The 27,600-nt window shown below is 35.2% G+C and overlaps 1 protein-coding gene across 3 annotated transcripts in view; it reads right to left on the minus strand.

Annotated features, from left to right (window-relative positions):
* Positions 1-27,600, minus strand: part of SCEL (sciellin) — an 82,560-nt gene that overhangs the window by 17,335 nt on the left and 37,625 nt on the right. For 2 of the 3 annotated variants that reach the window (XM_062566859.1, XM_062566858.1), the window contains 5 exons: positions 23,570-23,635; positions 22,818-22,883; positions 21,502-21,567; positions 17,360-17,392; positions 15,127-15,198 (listed from right to left, as the gene is read on the minus strand). In XM_062566859.1, the coding sequence (XP_062422843.1) occupies positions 15,127-15,198; positions 17,360-17,392; positions 21,502-21,567; positions 22,818-22,883; positions 23,570-23,635 (303 nt within the window). The remainder of the gene's footprint in view (positions 1-15,126; positions 15,199-17,359; positions 17,393-21,501; positions 21,568-22,817; positions 22,884-23,569; positions 23,636-27,600) is intronic. The other variant, XM_062566860.1, reaches the window with a different exon arrangement.

Consider the following 27,600-nt stretch of genomic DNA (forward strand, 5'->3'; position numbering starts at 1 on the left):
TTACGGCACTCCTCTCATATTTAAAGGAAAAGTTTTAGTAATAGGACATTACATATGAATTTATAGAATTTTGATGATCACACACTGACTATTTAGAGTTTCAGTAAGATAAAATCACTTTCTTGCACATGAAGTTATTTATATTTACTAGCATTTATTTAATAAAGAGTTAAAATAGAGTTTTTCTGACTTAAATCATAGAATCATAGAATCAGTAAGGTTGGAGGGGACCTCTGGAGATCATCTAGTCCAACCCCACTGCTCATCAGGGTCACCTAGAGCATGTTAGACAGGGTTGCAGCCAGGCGAGCCTTGAAGATCTCCAGAGAAGGAGACTCCACAACCTCTCTGGGCAACCTGTGCCAGGGCTCCGTCACTCTCACAGGGAAGAAATTCCCCCTCACGGTCAGGAGGAACTTCCTGTGCTTCAATTTCTGCCCATTGCCTCCTGTCCTGTCACATGGGACAACTGAAAAGAGTTTGTCCCCATCCCCTTGACACCCTCCCTTCAGGTACTTGTACACATTGATCAGATCCCCCCTCAGTCTTCTCTTCCCCAGGCTGAACAGGCCCAGCTCTCGCAGCCGTTCCTCATAGGGCAGATGCTCCAGCCCTTTGATCATCTTCGTAGCCCTACGCTGGACTCTCTCCAGTAGCTCCATGTCTCTCTCTTGTCCTGGAGGGCCCAGAACTGGACACAGGACTTGAGATGAGGCCTCCCCAGGGCTGAGGAGAGGGGCAGGATCACCTCCCTCGACCTGCTGGCAACACTCTTCCCAATGCACCCCAGGAGACCATTGGCCTTCTTGGCCACAAGGGCACATTGCTGGCACATGGTCAACTTGTCACCCACCAGCACGCACAGGTCCTTCTTTGCAAAGCTGCTCTCCAGAATGTCAGCCCCCAGCCTGTCCTAGTGCCTAGGGTTATTTTTCCCTAGGTGCAGGACCCTGCACTTGCCCTTGTTGAACCTCAGGAGGTTCCTCTCTGCCCAACTCTCCAGCCTGTCCAGGTCCCTCTGAATGTCAACACAGCCCTCAGGTGTGAGGGTCACTAGCCACAGGCTTCCAGCTAAACTCCACGCCACTGATGACGACCCTCTGAGCTCTGCCTTTCAGCCACTTCTCAATCCACCTCACTGTCCACTCGTCTAACCTGCACTTCCAGAGCTTCTCTAGGAGGATGTTATGGGAGACAGCATCAAAAGCCTTGCTGAAGTCGAGGGAGACAACGTCCACTGCTCTCCCCTCATCTACCCAGCCAGTCATGCCATCCTAGAAGGCTATCAGATTGGTTAAGCAGGATTTGCCCTTGGCTAATCCATGCTGGCTGCTCCAGATCAGCTTCTTTTCCTCCATATGCCTGGAGATGACAACCAGAATGAGCTGTTCCATCACCTGTCCAGGGATGGAGGTGAGGCTGACAGGCCGATAGTTGCTTGGGTCGTCCTTTTTGCCCTTGCCTTGAAGACTGGAGTGATACTGGCTTTCTTCCAGTCCTCAGGTACCTCTCCAGTTCTCCAGGACCTTTCAAAGATGATGGAGAGTGGCCTGGCAACAACATCCGCCAGCTCCCTCAGTACCTGTGGGTGCATCCCATCCGGGCCTATGGATTTGTGGATGTCTAGCCTGCCCAGAAGGTCTCTAATCCTATTCTCCTCAACCAAAGGAAAGTCTTCCCTTCTCTGGACTTTCTCCCTCACATCCAGGCTGCAGGATTCCTGAGGGCTGCCCTTAGCAGTGAAGACTGAAGCAAAGAAGGCATTCAGTAATTCTGCCTTCTCTGTATCCCTTGTCACCAGGGCCCCCGCCCCATTCAGTAGCGGGCCCACACTTTCCCTAGTCCTCCTCTTGCTGCTGATGTATTTGAGGAAGCCCTTCCTGTTGTCCCTGACATCCCTTGCCAGACTCAATTCCAGCTGGGCCTTAGCCTTCCTCGGCGCATCTCTACATACTCTGACTGCATTCCTATAATTCTCTCAAGTAGCCTGTCCCCTCTTCCACATTCAAATCAAAGTATTAACTTTTACTCTCTTAATTATCCTTACAGAACTGAACCTATTTGCACCAAGATACAATTAACTATAAATATTTTAAAAGTGTGTAGGAGAAGATTATGGCAGTCTTGCCTCTCATTTTTCTGAGTAGCAGTGTTTATTTCCATAAGATCCTCAGTCTTTTCCTCCCCCAAAAAACAACAAAATATAACAGTGTTATAATATTCCCCCTAACTGCAAAGAGGTAAAGTGTACTAAAAATAAATAAATATATTTATGCATACATTTTAGAGGAAAAAAGTGAATTATTGTATAAGTTTATAGTCAGAGTCTTCAAACATTGATGTTATTGACCAACATAGGAAAATATGTTTATATTTTTCTACCAGCAAGGTAAAATTCTGTAAAATTAAATAAAAATATTATCTAGTACAGCTATGAAAATAGTTTGTGTGTTCAATCATATCAATACCATAGTTTCAGAGTCTTCTTTGCAAGCGAAGACAGTGAAGGAAAAATATGAACTTTCCAAAGAATTCAATATTAATTCACAGGTTCCAGCTTACAGCTGCTCCCCTGTAGGGCCTGCTTTGTAAAATGGTACTCAGTAATACTGCGTATGTGTCATTATTGACATTTCATTCTGAACAGTTCTGTCATGAAACATCTTAGTGAAAGGTAAAGACAGAGCTTTGGAAGATGTCTTCTTGTCATGTTTGTCAGCTTTGGGACTCTGATGAGATTATCAAGATCTTTGTTTCTTTAAGAAGGAAATAAAAACAGTTCAATGCAAGGGGACATCAATGAAACATCAATAACTAGAATTCCATTTTTGTCATTAATAAATGAATAATGTATTATTAATTATTATATATATATAAAAAAGTAATATTAAATAGCGTTATGGATTCTCTTTACATTTTTCAGTTTTTCTCCAGAACTGAGGCTAACAAGTTTATCCAAGAATTTCAGCAGCCATTTATGAACTGGTCAGCAGATTGCTTCCTCAGTGTTTAAAGGTAGCAATAATAAAACCACTAGCTAAATAAAATCTTTAGATAGTTTACTTTATTCACCTATATTTTTACAAATTTTCATTAAGAAAAAGCATCCAGCTGTTCATGCATCTGGCTTCAGTAGAAAATATATGATTATTCTTGTTTTCTGCATCCCTCCCCTTTATATTCTCACAACTATTTAAAATGCATCCCTCAAGTCCACCATAAAGCCTACTGAAGCTTTACAATTGCAGCTATTCAGATTAAAACCTCTATGTATTATGTGACCTTCACATATATATCAGCTTCAATATTGCATATTCACCCAAAACACAGAAGGCAATATATTTTCGACTCCTGTTCATTCTGGCCACTATCATGGGATTATATGCTATTCACTCAGCAGGGTTATCTATCAGGAGCCTTTCTGCTTACTTCTGCTGACTTTCACAGCACGGAGCAACAGAAAGCCTGTGACATTAGCAAATCCATGCCTTGCAGGTCACTGAAGTAAATGAGCCCAGGTCCAAAGCTCTTACGTCCCATTTTCAAAATCATACAGGCACTTAGGGAACCAAATTACAACTGGCTTTTTATGAGACATAGTTCAGTAGAGTAGATACATTTGAAAATATTACTAAATATACACATAAAATGTTGTATTTAATTTGTTACAATTTTCAGTATAGCATTCTTTATATTTTAGTGTTTCTATATCAGATGCTACAGGATTGAATTAATAATACTCTAGAAATTGATTGTAGATCACTGGGAAGTTTTATCACTTAAATACTTGTTCTTACTGCAGATAATATTTTCCTATTTCCAGAGAAGGAAGAAACTGCATCAAGACAGCAGGAAATACTCTGGAGGGTTTTTTTTTTTTTTTAATATCTTTTTAAATTTTTATATGTATTTTAATACGCTTCCTAGGTATTTCAGTTTTGCTTTACCTTAAATTGTTCTGCTCACTTTTGCACAGAGATTTCAAAGTAGATGAGTTTTCTAAAACAGTTCATCCTTTACCTATTGCCTACTGGAAATCATGAACAAAAAAGTAGATTCACAGACATCTAATAATTTAAGAATCACTCCTTCAAAAATGTGTTTACTGGCCTATATTAATACTTGGTGTAACTCAAGGAATAGATGAACTTGTCTCATTCTGAAACGTTAAATGATCATGACTTCACAACAACAGCATTTTTTACTTCTGTGTACATGACTTTCAACATTTTGAGTACCAGAAAGCATTGACTAGCTTGTGAGGAAGATTTTATTTCCTGTCCAAAGGGATACTAAGAAAAGCACTAAAGTGAAGGCTGCATGTGCACACACTGTCAACTAGCAGCCTGATTTATAGAACACTAACATTGAACAGCCCTAATAAGTGAACAAAAACAGTTGCAGCTGCAGCTTTCAGTATAAAAATGCACGCTGAGTTGCTTTTCTGACTGACTGACCTGTTCAGCTATACTTTACGGCTCCTGAGGAGCCATAAAGCACCACATTTTCTGTGAAATATAACCCCCAGGAGATATTAATGGACTGCACTTGAAACACTTCTCTAACTTTCACCCTCATTAAACATCTGCTTGGCATGACTGCAGCAAGTAATCAGGGCTGACACCTTGCATGTTCTTCTTGAAGCACCTGGCTAGTTCAAGGGACAGGCTATAGGAGACGCAATTTTTGGCTTCCGATTCAAGTACAGCCCAGATTATTAACAACTAAAAGTTTGAGAGCCTTTATTTATTGAAGGACATAGCATAAAATAGGGGAAACTGCAGGACTTAGTGGGTAAGTCAGAATTTATCTGATCAGATACAAGACATAGCTTTTGTGAGGTTTTTAAATCTCTACTTGTTGGTGGCAAAACTACAATTACTTTAGCACACAGCAGCCATCAGTGCTCATATCACCATATAACCCTATTCCTCATTTAAAATAAGACCAGATGTACAACACAGCTTCTAACTAGAATCTTAGTTTAGGTTCCATTTGAGAGTTGTTTATATGCTAAAAATCAAAAGTACAATTCATAGCTTTTCTAACACTTTTAAAAGATAAGTCTAGTACTAAAGAGGGAAAGAGACTAATGTATGCATTCATACTTAAAGAAGCTTGTTTAATATTAGAATATAGATGTAGTGAAAGGCAGTAATTGTGGAGAAGTCTTTCTAATTGCTAGTATAACTGTCATTTGGAAAAATATTTTAGTGTCTAAGGCTGATAGAATTGAATTCTTTAAATTTGAAAACAATTTTTTAAATATAGATAATGGAAAATAGAAAGCAGCATAAATTTCTGGGGTATACAAAGGAATTCAGACTAACTTGGAGAAATATCTTTCACATATGGTAGGTGGCTGTGTAATGGATGCTGATATTTTTCATAGGTCATTCAAAGTGATGTCACCTCCAAATATAATCTTTTCAGAGACAGACAATACATCTCTGTGGACATTATGTCTGGGGTGAGTATTTTTAGAAATGGAAGAGAATGGAACAGGTTGCCCAGAGAGGTTGTGGAATCTCCTTCTCTGGAGGTATTCAAGGCCTGCCTGGATGCAACCCTGTCTACCATGCTCTAGGTGACCCTGCTGAGCAGGGAGGTTGGACTAGATGATCTCCAGAGGTCCCCTCCAACCTTACTGATTCTATGATTCTATGAATAGCACAGGTCAAACAGCCTGTCATGAGGAGGATATGTTGTTTGTTGGCAAATTCAAGAAGATGAAACATTTTAAACGCAACCTCAGGACAAGACTGTAATTTGTACAAGTAACTCATAATAGCAAATATATCCTTTTCTAAAATTTTTGTGCATATATATATATATGTATATATACACATTTGTATGTCTGTGTATATACATATGTATTTGTATATATATATATATGTAAAACAACTGAACAACAGTAGAGGCTTTCCTTATCACATTTTACACAAAAGAATCTGTTTAAATCCACTATTTTCAAAATAAGTGAATTTATTATAAAATAAAAGCATTAAGTCTTAGATCTTTAGCCAGAAATGTGCTTGTTATTATCACTGAAGTATGAAAGCCAATTTTTTCGATCCAGTTATTTTTCTGTTTTTAAGTGACCACATCCAGTGAAAAAATCTACTTCTACCTTTAACATCCAATTCCAGAAAAATGTTTAAAGTAACAGTATAAATTTATAAGAAATTCCTACTTTGAGGGCAGAAAAACTTATGCTTATATATATATATATATATATATATATATATATATATAAAATATATAATAAATATACTAATGTTCCATTGTGGGCCTCAAGCTATAAACGTTCTAACCATGAATTTTGATGCTCCCGCCTGCTATATTGCCTCTAGCTCCTTATGTAAAACAAGATTAGAAACTTGACAGCTAATGAAGACAGTCCAGCAAAAGAAAAGGCTAGCAAAGAAGATAAGTAAAATACTTCTGAAAAAGCTGTCAAGGCAGGCTACATACAAAATTAATGTCGTAGTGCAACCCGAAAGTCCTGTTCTGTCACAGCTTGGACTTCTCTGGCTCTCAGACACAAACAGATAGGGAGGGAATTTATTCTGTGCTTGTGTGACAGCCTCTCTAGAAATGAGCTAATTTCTGAAAGCTTAATCTCTCTCACCCTGAATCAACATCAGCAAAATTTCATTCACAGAACAGTTCTGTTTGTTTGTGGTTATTTCATTTTATTAATGCTAGGTATTTAATGCCTTTTTTGATTTAACACAAAAAAAAAACCTTAATAAACATATTCATGAACCTTTAAAAGTGTCAGGATGAAAGTATGATGTAAGCAAAGGTATGAAAACTTGCCTTTTATATTCTATATTAAAAACTCAGTGAAACTCAGTGAAACTGAGTTGTGTACATTTTGCTTTGACTTTCAGTCTGAATTTGATTTCTAACTCAGTTCACTTGAGAAAAACCCTAACACTTTCCAATCATTCTGCTCTGTCAGTTACATCTGCGAGTCTCACATATTTCAGTGGATAATAGTTCTGTAATTCTGGTTTAACTGGTGACAATTCAGATCACCATCAAAAAGGAAAACACAAATGAATCCTATCCAGACATTCAAGCACAGCTAATACATTTTTTGTCTCGAAAACATTCAGATAAAGCTTTTAATGTCACAGAAACAGGAAATATGTGAAGCATTCCTACAAAAACAGCTATAGGGAAGTCATTGGTTGTCTGATAAAAGCAACAAAAACCTTTCTAGTGTTCATATTTGCAAATTCTAAAGACAATGAATAAAACAATCAGCAAAAAAAAAAATTAATTATTCTAACTGTCCAGCTGGAGCCAAACTGCTGTTGATTTTGCACATGCGTGATGAGAAAGAGCATGAGAAAAGAAATTTTAAAAGTGTCTCTTCCCTTTCATTTTAAATAGAGCCCAACCATGCTTTTGAACTAAGCTTCCTCTGAGCACAAGACTTCGTTAGACTCTTCAGGGAAGGAAGGTGAGTATGAGGTACAACTCCCAGCTCACCTCAGCTAATGCTTACTTAAGCTGTGAAAGTCTTGCTGAGGCCAATTCTAGTACCAGATGTCCCTAAATGCCGCAGGCTTTTTTGCTTTGTTACCTAGAATTCCACCATCACTCTTTGCTGATACAGGGACTGTTCACATAACATCAAAGTCACCAATCTCATAGGTGCTGTTTCTGGACCAGAAATTGAAAGACCACAGTAATTTTAGAGGATGTGCTGTAATGTCTTGATCAGTGGGACACTTTTTGTCACATCTCAGGATACTCTATGAGCCTTTACATCTACTCATTTTGCCATCATAAAGCAAATTAAAGATAGATATATTCAGTAAGTCACACACAAGAGTTATTACAGATCTCAATCTTTTTTTCCTGATTCAAAGCCCTGAGCATGATTATAAAAACTGATGAGGTTATCTCCTATTTTTAAGAAGATAGTGCTAGTAGCAGAAGAGTTGTATACAGCTTGAGCTCTAAAAAGAGCTTGCATTCAAATTAATGGTAGCTACATTGTATGGTTTCCTATGAATTAATGGGAATGTACCAAGACTGTATCTTGTCACCATCACTGTTGATACTATCCTCAGCTGATTGTTGAATATGCTAAAGAAAATAGCTCTCCAAGAAATTTAATTAAATACCATTCTGCCTCAAGATCTGTGGATGATATGGCTCTCATGGCTCCCTCTTTGAATCAATACAACTGATGGCAAGCCAAACTGAGCAAGAAGTAATATGCATTCATCTGGGTATCAGTTCCAGACAAAATCAGGAATCTGCCAGTAATTATCAAGCAGCTTCCATCTCTAGACTCAGCATTAATTTTTCTAAATGTAATACCATACAAGCAGCATCTGTTGTTGTCTTTTCTTCAGTGATCTTTCCCAGTCCACCTCCTACAAAACATTTTGATGGAACAGTTTCATCCTCTGTCATAATTGAATATGCCAAGACCACACTAATGTAGTCTGGCTAAAACCGTAGGGCATTTCTGACCTAGTAATATCAGCACAGAAAAGGACAGTTTAAAATTACAGAAACAATTGGATGCCAACTGGACCTTCCAAACCTGAAACAAGAGTTCATCTGGAATATAGTAAGTATTTTAGGCGTCACAATCAACAAAGTTTAACATCACAGGCCTGTCTGAGTTTTGATTAGCTATCTGTGGGTCCTTTAATGTCCTCATATCAGACTTTGTTGTGTATGAATGAGAAAGAATAAAGAAGTTCTTTGAGAAAAGAGTTCTTCGGCATTTCCTTCCACATCACTATTCTCCACTAATCAATGCCAAAAGCCCTCATTTAGACCTTTCATCAATAATAGCCAAGGATAAGAGAACAGAAGAGCTCTGCAGTCAACTGTGAAAAACCAATTTATACTCTGCCAAAACCACAGTGTAATGCTTAGCCCAGAGGATTTCAGAGTTAAATACAGAGGAAGAAGCTGTTGACCAGAACGTTTTGCAGGAGGTAGACTGGGAAAGATCGCTGAAGAAAGGAAAACAACTTATTCAGTTTTGCTTGGAGGATATGTATGACCCTGTAAACACTGTTTTAACTCTTCAGTTAGGAATAATTGGCTTGGGTCTCTTTACACAAGCTCTTCAACAGTAAGTCATTTATATTAACATGAAGAAGAGCTCTAAACCAGCACTCCATTGAGAGCCAAATCTGTCAAAACTGGAAGGCAAAAGGTCTTTGTCACTAGAAAGTAAATTAGTATTTTTTTGCACCTTTCTGCCTAGGTGCAAAAATGTATCATCAAAAATGAGTGTATTAATTTTTTATTTGAAAAAATATCTAGAAAATTTTAAGCTACTTTTCCTAACCAAATAAAATAGCCATTATAGTCAGAGCCAGATCTGGCTGTAATTATGACCATTAAATTATGACTATGCCTAAACTGGTTCTGTTTTAATATCTTTGATTCCAATACTTTGGGGGTTACACAGGTGTCCTCCAGAACAGTTTAGAGGTCTGCTGAATCATTATATAGTCTATAAAAAGTAAAGATAGATCAAAGAGATTTCACAATGGAAAAGCCACACAGGAATACTTGGTATGGGAATCATGCCTTACAATTTTGGTCATCTAAACTTTAGTCTAACCTGAGATAATTTTCTAGGGTGTTTCTCTATCTAAGGAGAGAGACAGGCAACTCCAAAGGACCACTGACTCAGCTTATTTTAGATATCTATCTTCAGATGAAACAATGCCCCTTCTGGAGACACTGCAGAACATTTAAACTAAATTCCTAACTTCTAGAAGACTGAAGTGAAATTAACCCCTCCTTCTACGATAAACATTTGGGGTGCCTTAACACAGTAAAAAGTTTAAAGAGAAACAAATGGAAGTTATATGTAATAATAAGGACAGACTTAGGCCAGAAATGGATAAAATAAAGTTAGCAAAAGTAGGAAAAAACAGAGGAAAAGGAAGAAATTTAAGGAAAATACTGAAATTATCTGTAGGTAAGTCTGATGGTGCATAATTAAAGTTTGTTACTGGTATAATTTTGTTGGTTAGAAGGGAGCACTTCTTAATCTGAAGAACTACACAGCTTCAACTCTTTGAGTAGATAAGGCAGTACTTTATACTACATTTTATATGCTTTTATATTCCCTTCTCTTTTGCTGTATGGGTAACAGTTATATTAGTACATCCAACAGCAGTGAGGAGAATCCCTCTTTAGTTACACTGATATGGCTAATGCAATTTTTGAGTATCTCCATGTCCTTCAGACTAGTACAGCCACTGAATTTTCAGGCTGTTCTTTATTATCACACCTTCTACACATTTACTCAGCTTTAGTGTCAGTAAAATGTTGACTGCTTATCAATCTACGTGAATAAAGTTCTCTTTCCAAATTGTTCCAAGACATCACTGCTTTACTTAGCAAAAAACAAAAAAGGGAGGCAGCAGGCAGAAGAAAAACGGTATCACTCAACAGCTATTTCACAGTAAAGCATCACTGCAGCCATGATTACTCTGATGTGGTTTTAATCCTGTTGCTTAAAAGGTCACAGTGATCTAAAGTTTGTCTTATCCTCTTTAAAAATCACAAGCCTAGCCTATCTTGGAAAGCTCAGTTTTCCTACAAATACATCATAGAAAAGAGATCAAAAAAGAGGTTTTGCACAGAAGTATGACTAGTACTGCTCCAGCTAAACTTTCAGCTGCACTTCCCTAAGTCAAAATCCATAATTCCCCTGGTTTTAAAGAGATGAGATAGTACCCACAAAACTGAGCAATAAGCATAGAAATGGAGACGTCAATTCAGTTGCTGCATAAGGAGACAGAAGACAGAAGGTACAATGTGGACTAGCAGCAACGCCAAGCAAATCTGAGGCATCCCTTCCTGCTATTGTCGGCAGAGGCACAGCCTATGCTTGGCAGGGATCTGCTATGACCTAGTGCCTGGCAACAGCCAGCCCATTTGACCCACAGGAAAAAAAAAAAAAAAAAAAAAAAAAAAGAAAGAAAGAAAGAAAGAAAGAAAGAAAGAAAGAAATTTGGTGGTGCTGTGAGGTAAGTGGCCTGGAAAGGGAATTCAGGCACAGAAACATTTTGCATTGCAATGGAACAGCCTTCAAGGTTGTCCTAGTAATACGTCCCACAAAGGGTGATACTTTGAATGTCCCCACACCAGACCGCTGTCAACTGTACCTTGCTTCCCTTGACAAAACTTTTTCTTCTAATAGGAGTTCACATAATTGGCAAATGTCTGAAAATGTGTCTACACGTTCTTTCAACCTTACGCTCTTGGTAGTTTTATAGCAATATAGATTTTATCAACAAACCTTTGTTTAGGAGACCTGACATTATAATTTTTGTTCCATTGGTTTGGAAATATCAATTTATTCATTAAAAAAAAAAAGAGAGAGAGAGAGAGAGGGGAAAAATTTCTATCTCCTTTTTTAACCATCTACTTTTCAAAGTTGCCAAATATTGAATATACAGAAAAATGTGTCATTATTGCAAAAGGTGATTTAAGGTAATTAATTTGTTGTCCTTTCATGATCTTTTAAAATGAAAACTGGCAACACCTCTCAGTTCAAATAGGAATATCACTAAAAAGGAGCATTATAAAAATATATATACAGCATCATCTAAAGTTGCTACTATCTGATAGAAGTAATTATAGTGAATTACCCTCTACAGTACTAATATTCAAGGAACTGTAACTTTATAGTTACAGATATAAACTTTATAGTTTATAACTCTAAAGAGTCAAGAACTGCAGCAGAAAATTTGCAGTCAGTACTGATGGTGAAACATCGAAACATATAGAAAGAACATTAACCTTTCTTATCTACCTCATTTACATCAGATAAGAGAAATCTTGTCATATGTAATCAAAAACGTTTCATCACATACTACTAAACAAAATATATCTACTCAAATATACGTCATTTGCTCATAAATCATACCTCAGACCCATCATTCACCAGATAAATAAATCTATAATTGAAAAAAAACTAATAGGTAAAACGCACACATTATTTTGGACAAGTATTCTAGTTCTTTGATTCTATTCCCTAGAAATTGCCTGTCCACTCCACATACATACAAACAGACAGCTGAAACATTTTCTTCAACCTCTCTCTCTGCTATGGATTGGAAAAAAGTTTCCTTTGTGCATAATGCTCCTTTAATATAGTCCTGTGCCCCTATAGACTTATAATCATTCACTGATAGCAGACAGTCTCATAGAGATGCTTTCAGAGCCGAGAACTCTCTCCAGCTTTTTATATGGCTTGTTACTATTACCTCAAAAGCTTCTCAAATATTTCCAACACAAATTCTAATATATGTAGCAAAATACAATACATATTCTTTAATTCTACAATTTATAAACTGTGGTAAATGTCACTTTATAACCATTCTGCATCTTTTAGCAGTAATTTTGTTACTGCAGTGGTAAATGTGGCCAACTGTGACAAATACTGTTGCTGTCTCTAGAGATCATAAGCAAAGAAAAGACATAGTCCAATACAAGTGAACCCTGTCTAAAAGCATTGCCTGGAAATATACATTTTGCTTCCTAACTATAATCACTAATGACAGATTGACTAAAGCTCTGTTGAATATCCTAAGGATGTTTGATGTGGTTTAACAAGACTGCCCACAGAACATGGTTCTTAACGTAGGTTTTTAAACACTTGCGTTTAATTACTACAGTAGCTACAGTTCTGTAACGTAAAAACACAGAGTGAGAAATACTCTCTCTGGATCTCCATTGAAATGGAAATAAAACACACAAAGAACTTCATAAGCAATGAATAGAAGACCTATTGTGCAAATTAGGAAAATGTTTTTTTATGTATCCACTGAAGTGTTCATATGTTGCCATATATATAGGTTATGAAGGGACATGATTTGAAGGTTAGTTTTTAAGCTCTGAATAATGCATGACAACTATTATTAGACAGTCATTATCTTCACTTTCACTAGCTCCTAGACTGCTTATTTCTGTTTCGCTAGGGTACCTACAGATGCTCTGAATATTTGTGAGATGCCTATTTCTTTCTGTAAATATACTAAGTTCTTGCCACCCATTATATCTAAGGCGGAGGTCCATATGTTAAATATGTCTTTGGTATGCTATATATATATCATAGGATATTCTATATAGATTCATAAAATATATGGATATATATTTCTTCCAGATATGGAAGATAGATGCCACATCCAAGTGTTCTAATTGAAAACAATGCAAAATTTGCTTTTGCATTAATAGAAGCAGGCTTTGCATGGAACAATGCACAGTGAAGCTTAGATTTTTCTACCCAAAAGACATACAGTATCTGACATCCTTTTCAGGTGAATTCCTTCCAAAAGATTTACCTTGTATTACTGAACAGTTTGATAGAGAATCAGTTGCCATATTCCATCTATTTTATGGTGGAATTAATTCACTATACCATTAACATGCCTACCAGGGTACAAATAATCAAGTAAGTATGGCTTTAAAAAACATTACTTGAAAATCTTTCAATTCCAAGTAAAGCTACATAAAATTACATGATTTCACAGAAGACAAAATGTTGTTCTAATACATGGCAGTGTTACTAAAAATATTTTTCATGTAACTCTTAACTTTCATTGTGTGGTACAAACATTCTTGCCAGAAGTATATTTATATGGCATCTTTAACAGAAGAAAGTCACTTCTTATGACAGCTGCTTAATACATTTTTGGTTAGCATAAATTTAGCAAAATTGGTAGTTTCGTGAAATTGGCACCTCAGTAGCAGATGGATGACATATGAAGCACGAACTAAATGTAAAGGAATCAGCAGGAGGTGGCTGAATTTTGCCCACTAATATTACAAGCTCCTTATAGTTTACTTATTGACACAAATAACTGCAGTGCAATGTTACCATAGTAACTTGTAGACCAGTCAAATATCATTCCTATAGCTCTCTATTAATGCAGGAACTAGTATACAAAGCTTGATATGCTAATGACAGCCACTGGGGGATGTTGAATGTGAAATGATTGAGGATGGGAATTAAATAAGACTTTATCAAGCCTTTATGAATGAAGAATGGCTGTGACTTCTCTAGCTAATATACTGCTGCATTAATTTTATAAAATCTCCCATATTTGTCGACAGGAAAATGTTTCACTGAAACATTGTTTTTTTCCTAGGGATTACAAAGTTTTCTTTTGGATATATTCCTTTATTACTTTGTATTTGTTCTGGGAGGTTGCAGGCTCAAAGTAATACTCTCAAAGTATTGCAGACTGTGGCTACAAACCTCAGAAAACTATACCTTGTGAATCAAGTGAAATAAAATTAGTTAATATAAATTGATTTTAATATTTTCACCTTTTAATATCTCAAAGTAAAAATGAAAATTGAACTATTGTAATTCTCAGTGCATATCTAGAATTATCTAATTCATTCATTTTTAATTGCATATTCCGGCATTTTATTTTGGTCAAGATAATCTAGTAGAATTTTGTACATGGATGTTAAAGATTGTTTTGAAAAATTTATCATTTCCTTTAGTATAAGACCTTGCAATTTGCTGGAACTTCAATAATCACCATTTCTATGTCACTTTCCCCCAAGACTTTTCATGGAATTCTGTACACTTTCCAAGGTACAGTATGACATATGCTGTCTAACTTATACCACAAGAACAAGCCCATCTGTTTAAATGCACTAATTTTGTCACACAAAGTGGTGTATTTTTTTTCTATTTTGAATGTTAAGAGTACTACGCACAAAAAGGAACTTTTTCTATATGTAGTAACACGTAGATACTCCCTTTCACCCAAACTGAAGAACAAAGAAAATACACTGTATAATCCATACTACTGCTATTAATCTACTTTCATTCACTTGTAGCAAGTATCTATATACTGCTTAGTAGGATGCAGGCTAGACATATTGAAAGGAAAAGAAAAAAAGAAATATCCAAGATGATAACTCAGTAAGCCAGTGAGATGAGACTCAAAAGTTTGTACTTCTAGGCCAATAGATAGAACTAGATAAATCCTGCATTAATCTCATACCCAAATGGGCTATATGTAAATCAAATAAATTAGAATTTAAAATCACATTTATCATATACAGTAACATCATTTTGATTATATCTGTTTATGTTACCTTGTTATAGCTTGATCATCCATGTCAGTCTTTGAATTCTGAGGGGTCACCTGTTCTGATGAAAAGGTAGCACTGCAAGAAAATGATGAAAACATGCTTAATGCATAGGAAGATACGTAGATATACTTGATATCATTTAGATGGGTTATTATTGCAGCTTTTATTTTATTTCTTGCAAGTGTAACCACAATGAGTTGGGATTTTTTTAGAAACTTTTTCCTACATCTTTTTCTTTAAATGTGTATCTGAAGAGTTCCATAATGTTTCAGTGTACTAGATTACTGCATCCACTGAGTTTTTTGAGTAGTTGGTATTCCAAGACTCTTTTTATTCCAAGACTGTTTTACTAGTATTTGTATAATAATAACATGGAATTCCTTTATTGTTTCATGAGATTTCAATAACAAAAGAATTTCCAAAGAGGTCTGATTGTCTCATATGAAGGATACTGTGTGAACAAGCTAAAATAAGTTTTTTTGTTCTGGTTTCCTAAGGAAATGAGACTCTGTGCACATTTTTGTCTCTCTGACATATATTTGTCTCCTGCCATCCTTATTTTTAATCCTCTGGCTAACAGCAAGCAAGTGGATTAGAAATCTTCAGGATATTGGCTTCCACAAATTCCATGAAAATCAGTGACCCGATAAAGAGGAAAGACTTAAATGTGGCATTTCATCCTAAGCTCAGCTGTTATCTGGCATAACTTCTGGCCAATTAATGTGTTTTTACCAGCCAGCCAGCAAGCTGTACATAGATCTATTGCTTTACACAGCCACAATACATGCTGCCTCTTGCTCAAGCACTAATTCAGGGAAGTGAGAGGGAGCTGAAGATATTGTAAGAGTTATTTAAGGATTATAGTGAAGGATTGGAAACTGGTGGGAGTCTGAAGGCTTAGGACACGGCAAAGACCTGAGAGTACTGCAGTAGAATGCTGCAAGGAAAGAAACAGAAAATCAAAGACATTGCTACAAAGGAGCACATGGTGATACGGTTGAGGTATTCTAGAGGGTGATAAACAAAGAGATGGAGATTATAAACCCAGAAAAAAATAGGATATATTAGTTCTGTTCAAGGAACAACTTGTTATATTAAGATCATACTGTACTACCCTTAGACACAGTAACTATAATAAATAGGTAGCAAAATTACATTCTTCTATTTAGATACTTGCAAAACATTTACATTTTTGAATCATTTTATTCCTATAAATGTTCCCACAGAAGTCACTATAACTGTTCATTGAGAGAGAGTTAGGTATGTACAAGTTTTGAGAGGGCAAGGTAATTTTTATGTAGAAGTTGCTAGAGATAATAAGAATGTAACAAAGACCATAGATTTAAGAATAGTTTGGGGGCTTGCTTTCCACTGAGCCATAAATTACTAGCTGCTCACAGTGTCTTAACTACCAACATAGCTAAAGATAGCTAAAATCCCTGAAACACTTTCCTAGGATTGCTTATTCATATGAACATTCAGGTCTGTCACTACAGGAATAATTTTATATCATGAGAAAGGGAGAAGGTGGCCAATACAACAGAAAATGAGCATATGCTCCATGATCTGATCTTCCTACGAGGATGGCAATAACACCAAGACAAGTTTTGCAGCTCTCTTAATCATAAACCATGAAATTAAAGGTTGGTTAAGTAATATTTTTCTAATTTAGGCCATGTGAAATGCACATTAAACTAATTAAGTTTATAAAGTTATTTTCTAAAATTAGAGCAGCCTTTCAGATGTACACTCAAATCAGTTTAGAATTTTATATTAATTCAGTCCATGTTTATGCCTTCTATTACAAGCCTTCACATGTGTATAGCTCTTTAATTTACCAGTTTCTCTCTTCTTTGTTATCCACTTTTTCATTCACTATCTCCCCTCTCGAACACTAGTTTGGCATAAAGTTTGGCATTTGCATTAGCAATATGCTATATAGCAATAAACTGTGGAATTAAAATTGTGAAAGTTTTTAACTTTTTAAGTAGTTACAGCTGTTTTTTCAATGTGAATAAATATACAAAGAAATATGTTAAGTTATATGAAAATAATTGTGTTTACAATCCAGGATGTTTTCTTTTTGTGCTTCTGTGAGATTGACTATTCAAGGAAGTGTCCCAGATAAATGTTGTAATTTTTGTACTATAAATAAATGTAAAATAATACTCAAGGTTTATGCATGGAGTATGTTGTATTTCTAAAATTACTATGAAGTAAAGTAAGCAAGACATACCCTGTGGGAGCTTCTGAATTTTCTGAAGAGGTCCTGTAGAAAGAGAAGAGTAAACATTTCAGAAACAAAGTAGCAAAATACTAGAATTGAAACGTTTTGCAATTAATTTTTCTTGCTTCCAAGACAAAGCTTAATAAAGGGTTTTCTTTGTTTCTTACTGTAGATAAAAATAAGCATAACTCTTATTACCAAAATAACATAATATTTAGTTTTAATTTCATTCTTTATATGTTACTAAGACGATCATTTTTCAGTTAACTGTTCTCCAGGAAAATACTCTGATCAATGACATATTGTTTTCAATACTCAATTCACAACCAAAAAGCGCAACTACATGTGTTTAGAAACAACTGAAGTGTGCTTAATGAGCATGGAAGTGAGATAAGGCACTACAGAAGTTTACATGTCATGCTTTAATATAGCTGCCTAGAATCAGGTCTCAGAATCAAAAACGGTAAATAAATAATAAACTCAGAGAAAAAAAATCTTAGTAGATGATGCATGCTTAAAAAATTCCCTTCCAGAAGATTGCAGGATAAACGGCTGCTCTTATAAATGAAGAAAAGATATGGCTCTTTGCTTTAGCTGTCTTTAAGACTGATGGTGACCTTTTCAAACTGTGGTTATTAGCATCTATACTTGTCACTTTATTTCCTGACACTCACTTCAGGCAAACAAAAGTGTATCCTTTTGTGGCTATTGTAAGTTATAGTAATACTCAGAACTTCAAACAGCTCTTCCACTTTCAAAGCACTTTTCAAGGATCAACAAATTAATCATTAAAAGCTCATCACTGTTTAACCAAGTATCTTTGGTGATATCATTCTTGATAAATGACACAGAATGGCAAGGGTCAGGAAAGATTAATAAAAAATATGCCTCTATTCCAATTATACCTACATTATCAGGGTAGAGAAGTGATTTGGTAGTTAGTGATGAGAATATCAGCATCCTGTAAGATGCTGGGCAGGCATCATACAGAGGATGCAGCCTATGCTTTCAAATTATCATGACCATAATGAGATACTGAAATGAAATCACATAAATTCATTGCAGTCAACATGCAAAAAATATCTAGTAAGCACTGACTTAAAATAAAATAAAATTCCAGGATCCAGGAGCTAACTTTCTCTTGGGTGCTAAGTGATTCTGATTCTTCACCAAACAGATGGACAGTAACAAACACAAGCTAAGATTAAAAGGTACTGCTAAGCTTGGTTTTTGATTTTTATATGGCTCAAAACTAGTTGCATTATAAGTTGAATAAAACTACGAAAGTAATGTAACATGTCAAGGTACATAGTTTAAAAAACTCACTGCCTTTAAAGATTAAAATTTATTACGGCAAAAGAAAAGATAATAGTAGCCATGTGAATTGTAGTGGTTTTGCTCTTATTTTGCCTGTAAGCCTAATCAAAACCAGCTGAAATGTCTGTACTAAGCTTCAGCCAAATGTGAGAATGACAATGGTAGAAAGCTAAGTCAGCAGGCCAGGCAGGCAAAGATAGAACTTCTCTTAAAATTCCACAAATTGTTTGCAGTTTTGTTCTAGTGTACATTGTAATATTAAAGTCATAATCAAATGTTCTCCTCTGTAAAAGAAAGTGTTAACATCTTTCCTACCATCAGGGAAGTACCAAGGCACTATCACAAAGAGCTCCAGTGGAGAGGGCTGTTGATAGAGCCCACACAATCCAGATGTGAAAATTGGTAAGTTAAAGGGCATATTCAACATACCATCTCCCAGATCCTAGATGGGAGATGGCAGACACACATGGTGCTTCAGCTGAGAAAAGCAATAAAATGATCCCAGCACCATGGACTCTCAAGTCTCTGCTGGACTCCCACATGCTTATTAGGATAATTGCCACAATTTATGCCTTTAACTGCATTTCTGCTGTCTTGTTCTTCTGTATTTGTCTTGAAGCCTTAGATGTTCTACATCAAAAGCAAATAAAGTGAATCATATAGAGAAGTATGGTATTTCTGGAAATTATATTACAAGCATAGCTCTCAACGTCAGATATTAAGGGATGTTAACTTCAGACCTTTTGCTTCTTGTTTCCTGCCACTGCTCACTCATTGGTCTTTTGGTGTAGAAATTGCAAAGAAAAATGAAACAGTACAAAAGCTGAAAACAGATTTCTAAAGTATTTTTTTAATTAGCATTTTAAAAAAAATTGTATCCATGTTTCTATCTGGAAGCTTATCAATTAGGAAAATGTCTCAATAATAATATATCTCATAATATTTCTAATACTAATGCATATAAATATTAGAAGGATATATTTGTATTCTATAGTAAGCAGAATGGCTGAAGTATACTAGAGTACAGGAAAAATGCTTCTATAGTAAATCGCAAATGAGTAAGTTGTGGCCACTGAACTTGGTGGAACCCAGTATGGCCTATAAAGACAGAGATATTTTTCTTTGCAAATGGCACTCTGTGCAAGAAAAATCACATACATTTATTAACTAGAAGAAAGCCTGGGAATATCAAGAAGAACAATGAAAATGCAGAAGTCAGCAGAAGAATATGATTATAATTACAGTAAAAGGTTATTTCTTTATACTCCAAGCAAATCGATGAAACCAAGACCAAATCAGCTGAATGTGCACAGGTTGGCTACCGCCACGATAAAGATTTATTTCTATTTTTTAGCAGATTTGAAAAGATAGTTTCAAGACTCAAGACTAGAATTTATGTCAAATTTATAAAAGCGTACAAGCTTCCTGTTATTACTTCTTTAATTATCTATAAAATCAAAATTATGTCAGAGAGATGGAATGAAACATGTGCATGCGGATAGCATAGTCCTTCCATGACCCAATTCAGTCCAGTTTTGAAGACAGTCTTTGCTGTTATTTCTGGTTTGCCTAAATTGGCATATTGAATAGCTCATTTTGCAGTAATCTGGTATGATATAATATTCAGACATCTATGTGTAATTCACTAACAGCCTCATACATAATTACACATGTAAAAGCATAAACTAATATTAATAAATAGCCTATTAGAATTTTTCAGAAAAAAAATGTAATTAAGTTAGCCTGATACATTCTGCTATAAGTCCTTTACCAAAGGACTTGGCTCAATCAAGCAACTTTAAGCACAATTGAGAGTAGTAGCTTTGTTTCTTTCAGCAGTACTCAGCTGAAGAGGAAGACAGAAAGTTCTCTCTCTCTCTCTCTCTCTCTCTCTAGAATGCAAAAGAAAAAAAAATGAAGAGCTGGTCCTGCATGGGCAGTGGAAGGAAAGACGGAAGAGAAGCAGGGGTAACTGAAGGAAGTAAAAGTCCCATGGAAGCAATATAACTTGACACCTCTTAAAATACAACTTGATAATGTAGAAAATTACAAAGGATCTCATCTAGACAAACCTCGTATCTCAAGGCAGAATCAACATTACTTAATGTTGGTCTAACATATTCTTAAAGTGACAGAAATTTCTTAGGCCATGACCAACCAAGGAATCCTACCTAGCACCACAACGTATCCTTTTTTTTCTTTTTTTTTTTCTGTCTAATTTCGATCATTGATATGCATGAAACTCATGTAGGAGCTTCCCAGATTAAGACTAGGGAAGCACAAGGCCATGCTGCACCCATCAGGGGACCTAAGAAAAGAGTATCATGAAAGCTCATTCATGAATCTTTTAAACTATTCATATTCTGCTTTTAGACAAGAAATATTTTCCATTCTTTTTCTGATCTGCCAGTAAACAATTACAATTTTAGAGATAAACATTAAACATTCATCTGAAAGTAATTTTAGCTTGAGATATTTTTCTAAACTATCTCTAAACTATTACTGAAAGCTGACTAAGCTTTGATTTGGACTACTCCAAGAACAAAGCTAACAAGCATTGTAGAAACTCCTTAGTTCAATGCCTTAGTTCAGTCCCTTACCTTCTTTCATTCTGGTAGCACTGATGCAATTTCAGGTTGCCAGCACCTCACATACTCAAACCCCAGTTAATGCTGGGCATCAAGCTAAGAAGTATTTAGGCATGGGATGCTCCCTCTTCCTGTGCTATCTTATTCAGTAAATTCATTTTCTCCAATAATTGCTCTGTTTTCTCACTCCTGAAATCAGCTCAAGCCTAGAATTATAATAAATAAATAGCTATCGTCAGTACTTACTTTTTGGTTTCCACTGTATCTGTGGCAGTCTTACAACTCGAAACTGGTGGAGGCATCCAAGATTGCCTGTCAGTGTTAATAAATAAATTCTTGAGTTTGAGTATACAATGTTATAGGGCTGGACAGCAGGTCGAATCTCTTTCTCTTCAAACACTATGAATGATAGAAACTCAGAAATGGTGTGGAAATGTTTGTAAGATTTCCTAAATTATTAGTATTTTGAAAAACCACATAATGACACTTTTTAGATGATTTTTTTCCAGATATCTGAATGGAATTGGAAATTAAATGATAGTTTTAATTACTATTGTGAAAAATATACTGTTTGACCCAAGATGATGCTTTGTGCAACCTGAATGATACAAGCACGTAGATTATTCTTGGGAGAGACAACCAAACAGAATGTACAAAGGAAAGGGTGCCAAATATCAGCTCAAAAAACAAATTCAGGATAGTATTAGAGGTCATAAACATCACAAGCACTTTCAGTTCTCTTTTTTCCCCTCTTTCAAAAGCATCAATCTAACAATTGTTTGTTGGTAAAAAAACAACTGCACTATAAACAGTGCAGTTCAGTGTTGGCCTTTCACATCTTCAAAGGGCCTAAAGAAAACTATTGAGCAAAAAAACCACCACAAACTCCCACTGAACAAGCAGGGTTGTTATATGAGAATGATGACATTTTAATTTCTATTTTTGTAATTCTACTGATCATAACTTTTGTGCATGGATTGTGGAAGATAAAATCACAAACAGGCAGAATGTACAAGTTGTTACCGGAAAGTTGTATAAAAAAAGATGGGTATTCCCAGCAGTACTTTTTAAATTTAAAATGCAGTTTTATGTTCTACAGACAGTTCTTTCTCTCATTCAGATAATACTATATAAAATCCAAATTTTTAAAGCTAGCTCTGTAAATGCAGAAAACCATACTGCGGTTCATATGTACTGAAACAGCACAAGGACATGAGAGAGTTCAACTGGTCCCCAATAAAATGAGCTGAAATGCTTTAATATTGGTACTAGACACTGGAAAAGCATATGGTTGCTGAGTTAGAGACTGTGGCAAAGAATTAGTATCTATTGTATTATGTCCACAGGGCCCACGAACTGGCTGTAAAAAAGATGATTTTGCACCACGGTGCTCTCATGGAAAAATGCCAGAGTATGCAAAAGCTTATTGAAGTTTGTTGAAGAGTTAAAGGTTGTTAGATGGAAAAATTGATAACGTTTTTTAATATAATCATGAGACATTACTGAGGCATAACAGAGTGCTATATATTCTCTAGCAGTCAAGCAAAGGTGGCAGTGAATACCTTTTTTTTTTGATAGGAGAAGTGGCAGCAGTGTTTGTGGATGATGCAGCAGGAGTCCAAGATTGTCTATTAAGGAAATATACTTAATTTACTCATTCATCATCTTCAGTAAGTGAAATGGGAAAACAAGAATAAGAAATAAGATTTCTACTACCAGAAATACACAAATATATACTGTAATTGCTATATTTATGGTTAATAATTCTGACAAAAGAAAAACTTTTAATTAAGCCATGCATTTTCTGTTTGCTTTCCACTGGAAAAATCAGTTCTCCTTCCTATCAAAGAAGAGTATCTTTTACACTTTGGTTCCCAGCTTTTCCTGGGAACATACCTGCACTGAACTATGTTTTCAAAACATGCCTGTTCTTTCTTTTTTGGTTTTAAAAAGTTATGTTTCTTAAATAATTGCTACAATGATTAGCTATGCAAATCTGAGCAGGTCTTTCTTTCAACCTATGTAGAGAAATATGCATTCCTAGAGAACAATTCCTGTTATTTTAAGGAAAACATCTTAAAAATATGAGATGAATTGTGCTCTGAAAGACCTTTTTTCTCCCCATGGACTGTGAGAAGAGCTTACGCTAACTCAGACATAGATGCCTACATTCCAGACGTCAGACAGTGAAATGAAGCCAATTATTAAGCCATATAACATGTACATTTCCCTATATCATCTTGAAATATATAAAAGTAACTAATAATGGTAATACATAATATTCAGATGACAAGAAAGCTTCCAAAGCTCATACCTGTTGCTTTGTTTATTATCCAGAGTTGTGAATTTATTTATTTTATCATCACTTCTAGCTGGAATTCTGTAAAAATATGGAATTATTTTTTATGCACAGTATAGATCTTTTTTTTTAAATACTTTGAATGAAATTAAAAGATGAAGTATCACTTTGTCTTCTGTACAGATAATAAATTACTCAGCATTACAATAAATATAGAACAGGAGCAAAAATAATGCAAATTTAGTGCATTATTATTTGAAAAGCCTAAGTAACTCACTCAAAAATAAATGTTTTAAAAAGTTACGTTCAAACACTAACTGACAAGCCTTTCAGTGAAATAATACCATAAATTTAGAAGATAAGCCATCCCCCTTCCCTCCTCCTTGCCATTTCTTGAGAGATGTAATAGTTTATTTATCTTTATGACTTTTAGAGACCAATGTGATTCGAAAACACTATGCTATAAAATCCCTGATAATGCATAGTAGTGACTTATACAAATAAAATCTATCACATAAATTACTTTATTTGTAGTTAAGCTGATATTATTAAACTATTAGATTTACAAATAGAAACAGCTATGTGATTTTTCAAACCCTTTTTAGAGATTATAGTTGTTCCCTAAAACCCTTCCAAAATTTTACAGAAAGCACTATGTAGCAATAATAATTGGCACATAGCCTAGGTACTCACATACTATGAGTTTCATTGCATATATGGACTTCCTTTAATAAAAAGATAAAGACTACAAAAAGCTTCATTATAAACTACTGTAAATTAAGACAGATTACTAAATTGGGAGGTTTATCTTAAATATATAGCTAGAATAGCTGAAAAATATTTTGAACTATAACTTATTTAAATATAGAAATTACTTAATTTTAGCTATTTATTCCCTTTCATAAACTGAAGCTACAGATACAAAGCAATTAATCCTAGAACCACTAATCTAATATCAAGTGCTGAAACACAACATTTTTTATTTTGTTTTCAGTCAAGTATCACAGATTACTATTGTATTTAATGGAACCCTACAAAGGGGTTTTATGATACAATGTCTGCCAGCATGTACTCTGTGTTTTTTTCATATCTTGAATGTACTTGTGCAAATAGCTATCTCATATTTCTGGCAACTTGTAACTGTGACCAGTAGTTACTCAAAAGATCACTAGAGGTCTCACTAAACTCAGTAACATTACTGCAGCAGCAAACATGAACATTTCTTCTACTCTGTAATTATCCAGTGAACTATTTGCTTTCATTTCATATTTTCAATATTTAAGCACAGTAATTAAAGCAATACTGTATTTGGTCATTTTAGACAAGACTTAAAGGGTATATCTGGCATCTTACTCTACTACTGAACAATGTAGCAGATACTTTGAAAAAAGGTAAAAGAAAACACTAAGTAAAACATTATCTTTTCCTTGGACAACTTTTCAGCTTTTGCTAATCAATACTCCAAGAATTTTCTGATGAGGATTTTGCACCCAAAATGCTGTCTCCAAAAGAAATCTTTGGATCAATGATTCATTAATTCAGCTAACCTTTCTCTGAATCAGTTCAAACTTTTAACTTCCACAATATGCTACAATGCTGAGTTCTACAACTAATGAACGTGTTAAGGGAAAACAAGTTTTTGTTTTGTTTTGTTTTAAATCACTACCTAACCATTTCTTAGAATGTTTCAAAGAAAATTAAAAGAAATATTAAATATTACAAAGTAAATATTACACAGAACAGTAAATATTAATTTCTTCTTTATTCATTTTCCCTATATAATTCTCTTTTCTGCGGTGAGGAAACTTTGTCTCTTTAAATGGAAAATTGCACTTGTATTCCTTCTGCTTGCAGTCAACGGTGCAAATGGATGTAGTCACCCACAATTCTGAAACTGCTGTTCAAATTTTGTAGATACATACAGTATCTACAGTATATACAGTACAGCCTAACATACAGTTTGGCACAACTCATATCTAACTACCTCCTTTGAAAATGGAAATGGCCGTAGCCAAGAAGCAAGAAGCTGAAACAGCAGCTCTTAAAATGGCTTGTAGAGAACTTTTTGCTGGGCAGATGTCCACTTGCAATGAGGAATTCAAAATTACTCCTGTACTCCTCAAACTATTCATTCATTTATTTATTTATTTAGAACTTCAGTGAGTATTTTGCCAGTTTAAAAACTGGCTACTGAAGAGACTTTAATCCAAACAGACCCAGATTCTTAAAATCCTTGTATTTTGGAAAATTACAGTTATGGCCACAAGGGATACAAAGCAGAAATGTGTAAAGATGTTCCAATCTCTTTCTTGAAATGTGGTAACTCCTACAGGCCTTTTGCAGGATAGAAACAAACTGCCACAACCATTTGCCGTAACATCTTAGCTAGATAAAAATTATTCTCCTTATAAACAACGTGACTTATAACAACTCTCTGTAAACAGCTCAGATCTCCAATATGAAAGTCATTCTTCTCAAGAAGAAATAATCCTTTAGATTTTATGCTACATTCAAGAGACAGTGTTGTATTTTTCAACTCTGCCTTTTATGTTTGAACAGAAAGACCCTGAATGCTTCTTTTTTTATATAAGCGGTCAAAAAATATAGCTGTTCTGCAAGAAGCCCAAATTTCCAAGCCTGGAGATTTCTGTACTATGCTTATGTTTCCAGAAATCATTTGTAAGAAAACAAAGGAATTGTACCTATTCAAAAATCTTCCTTTGTAGAGGAAGAGGAAGCTCCAAATTTGACTGCAGGCTATGCAAAGGTGTTGGGATAAAATGAATCACCATAACTTTTTATGCCTTAGTTTGCAATTTTGAGGAGATGCAGAACATGTGGTCCACCCTTGTAGATGTGCCTTCCGGCAATGGGTGTGCACAAATTGATCTTGGAATGGCTATATGCTAAGGTTTTGTGAAGACCAGTGGTGAATGTGGAAAAACAAACAACTTGACTGCAACTTCCTCATTTTAATCATTTTAAGATCACACCATGATTTTTTCCACACATTTATGGGCATATTCTGTATTAGCTATCAAAAATGCATATTCACACATATAATCCTTCCTTTGTATATTCTGCCATATCTGGTGCATATTAAGAATTCTTTATGTTAGATATTTGTACATACTAGAACACAAAGATAGTCATCTTACAACCTAAAATAATTTGGACATGTTAATATACCAGCGTAAAACAAAAAAATCATCAGTAGATGCAGATGTATGTATCTCAAAGGACAATGCTCTTCAGCAACATTGTAGGAACTGTAACTGACCTATGACTTCTGACATAGAAGTCAGGGCTTCTATGCTTGGAAAAAATCAAGCCTTGTTTTTTTTTTTTTTTTTTTTTTAAGTCAGTGAGTGTGTGGTTAACAGCAACATAATTGGTATATTCTACTTGGATTTCCAAAGAACTTTATAGAAATTTCCTCTTTAAAGGCTTTTAAGTTGGTCTGCTGTGTCACAATAGAGACGGTCTCTTCAAATATAAATAACTAGTTAAAAGGTAGGAAACAAAGGTTTGGAATAAATGACATTTTTTCAGATTGAAGGGAGGGATATCTGCAAGACTTGTGCATTTCTATTTGTTCATGAATTATCTGGAAAAAGAAGAGTGAAATGGTGTTGCTTGCCAATGACACTAACTTATGGTAGTCAAAAAAATGCTACCTCACAAGGCTTTCAGAGATCATCTGCTAAAATGTCAGACTTCTAAAATGGCAGAAAACATTCACTTTTCTAAGATGCAAAGTAATGCCTGCCAAGAAAAACAACTGGTCTCTGAACCAGTTATTTCACTCAGGAAAGAGGTCTTTGAGTTATAATAGATAATGTTATGAAAATGACATCTCAATTCTCAGCTGCATTCAAAAGAGTGAAGTCAATATTATGAAATATGATAGAGTAGAGAATGAACCCAAAGCCACTGATACACTATTTTATATACACACGGTGTGCTCACATCTTAAATATCTGTATAAAAATTTGGTTCCCCAGATCAAAAAAAAAAAAAATGTTATGGGAGTAGAAAAGATAGGG

Source organism: Rhea pennata, chromosome 1, assembly GCF_028389875.1.
Source record: "Rhea pennata isolate bPtePen1 chromosome 1, bPtePen1.pri, whole genome shotgun sequence".
Taxonomy (NCBI): domain Eukaryota; kingdom Metazoa; phylum Chordata; class Aves; order Rheiformes; family Rheidae; genus Rhea; species Rhea pennata.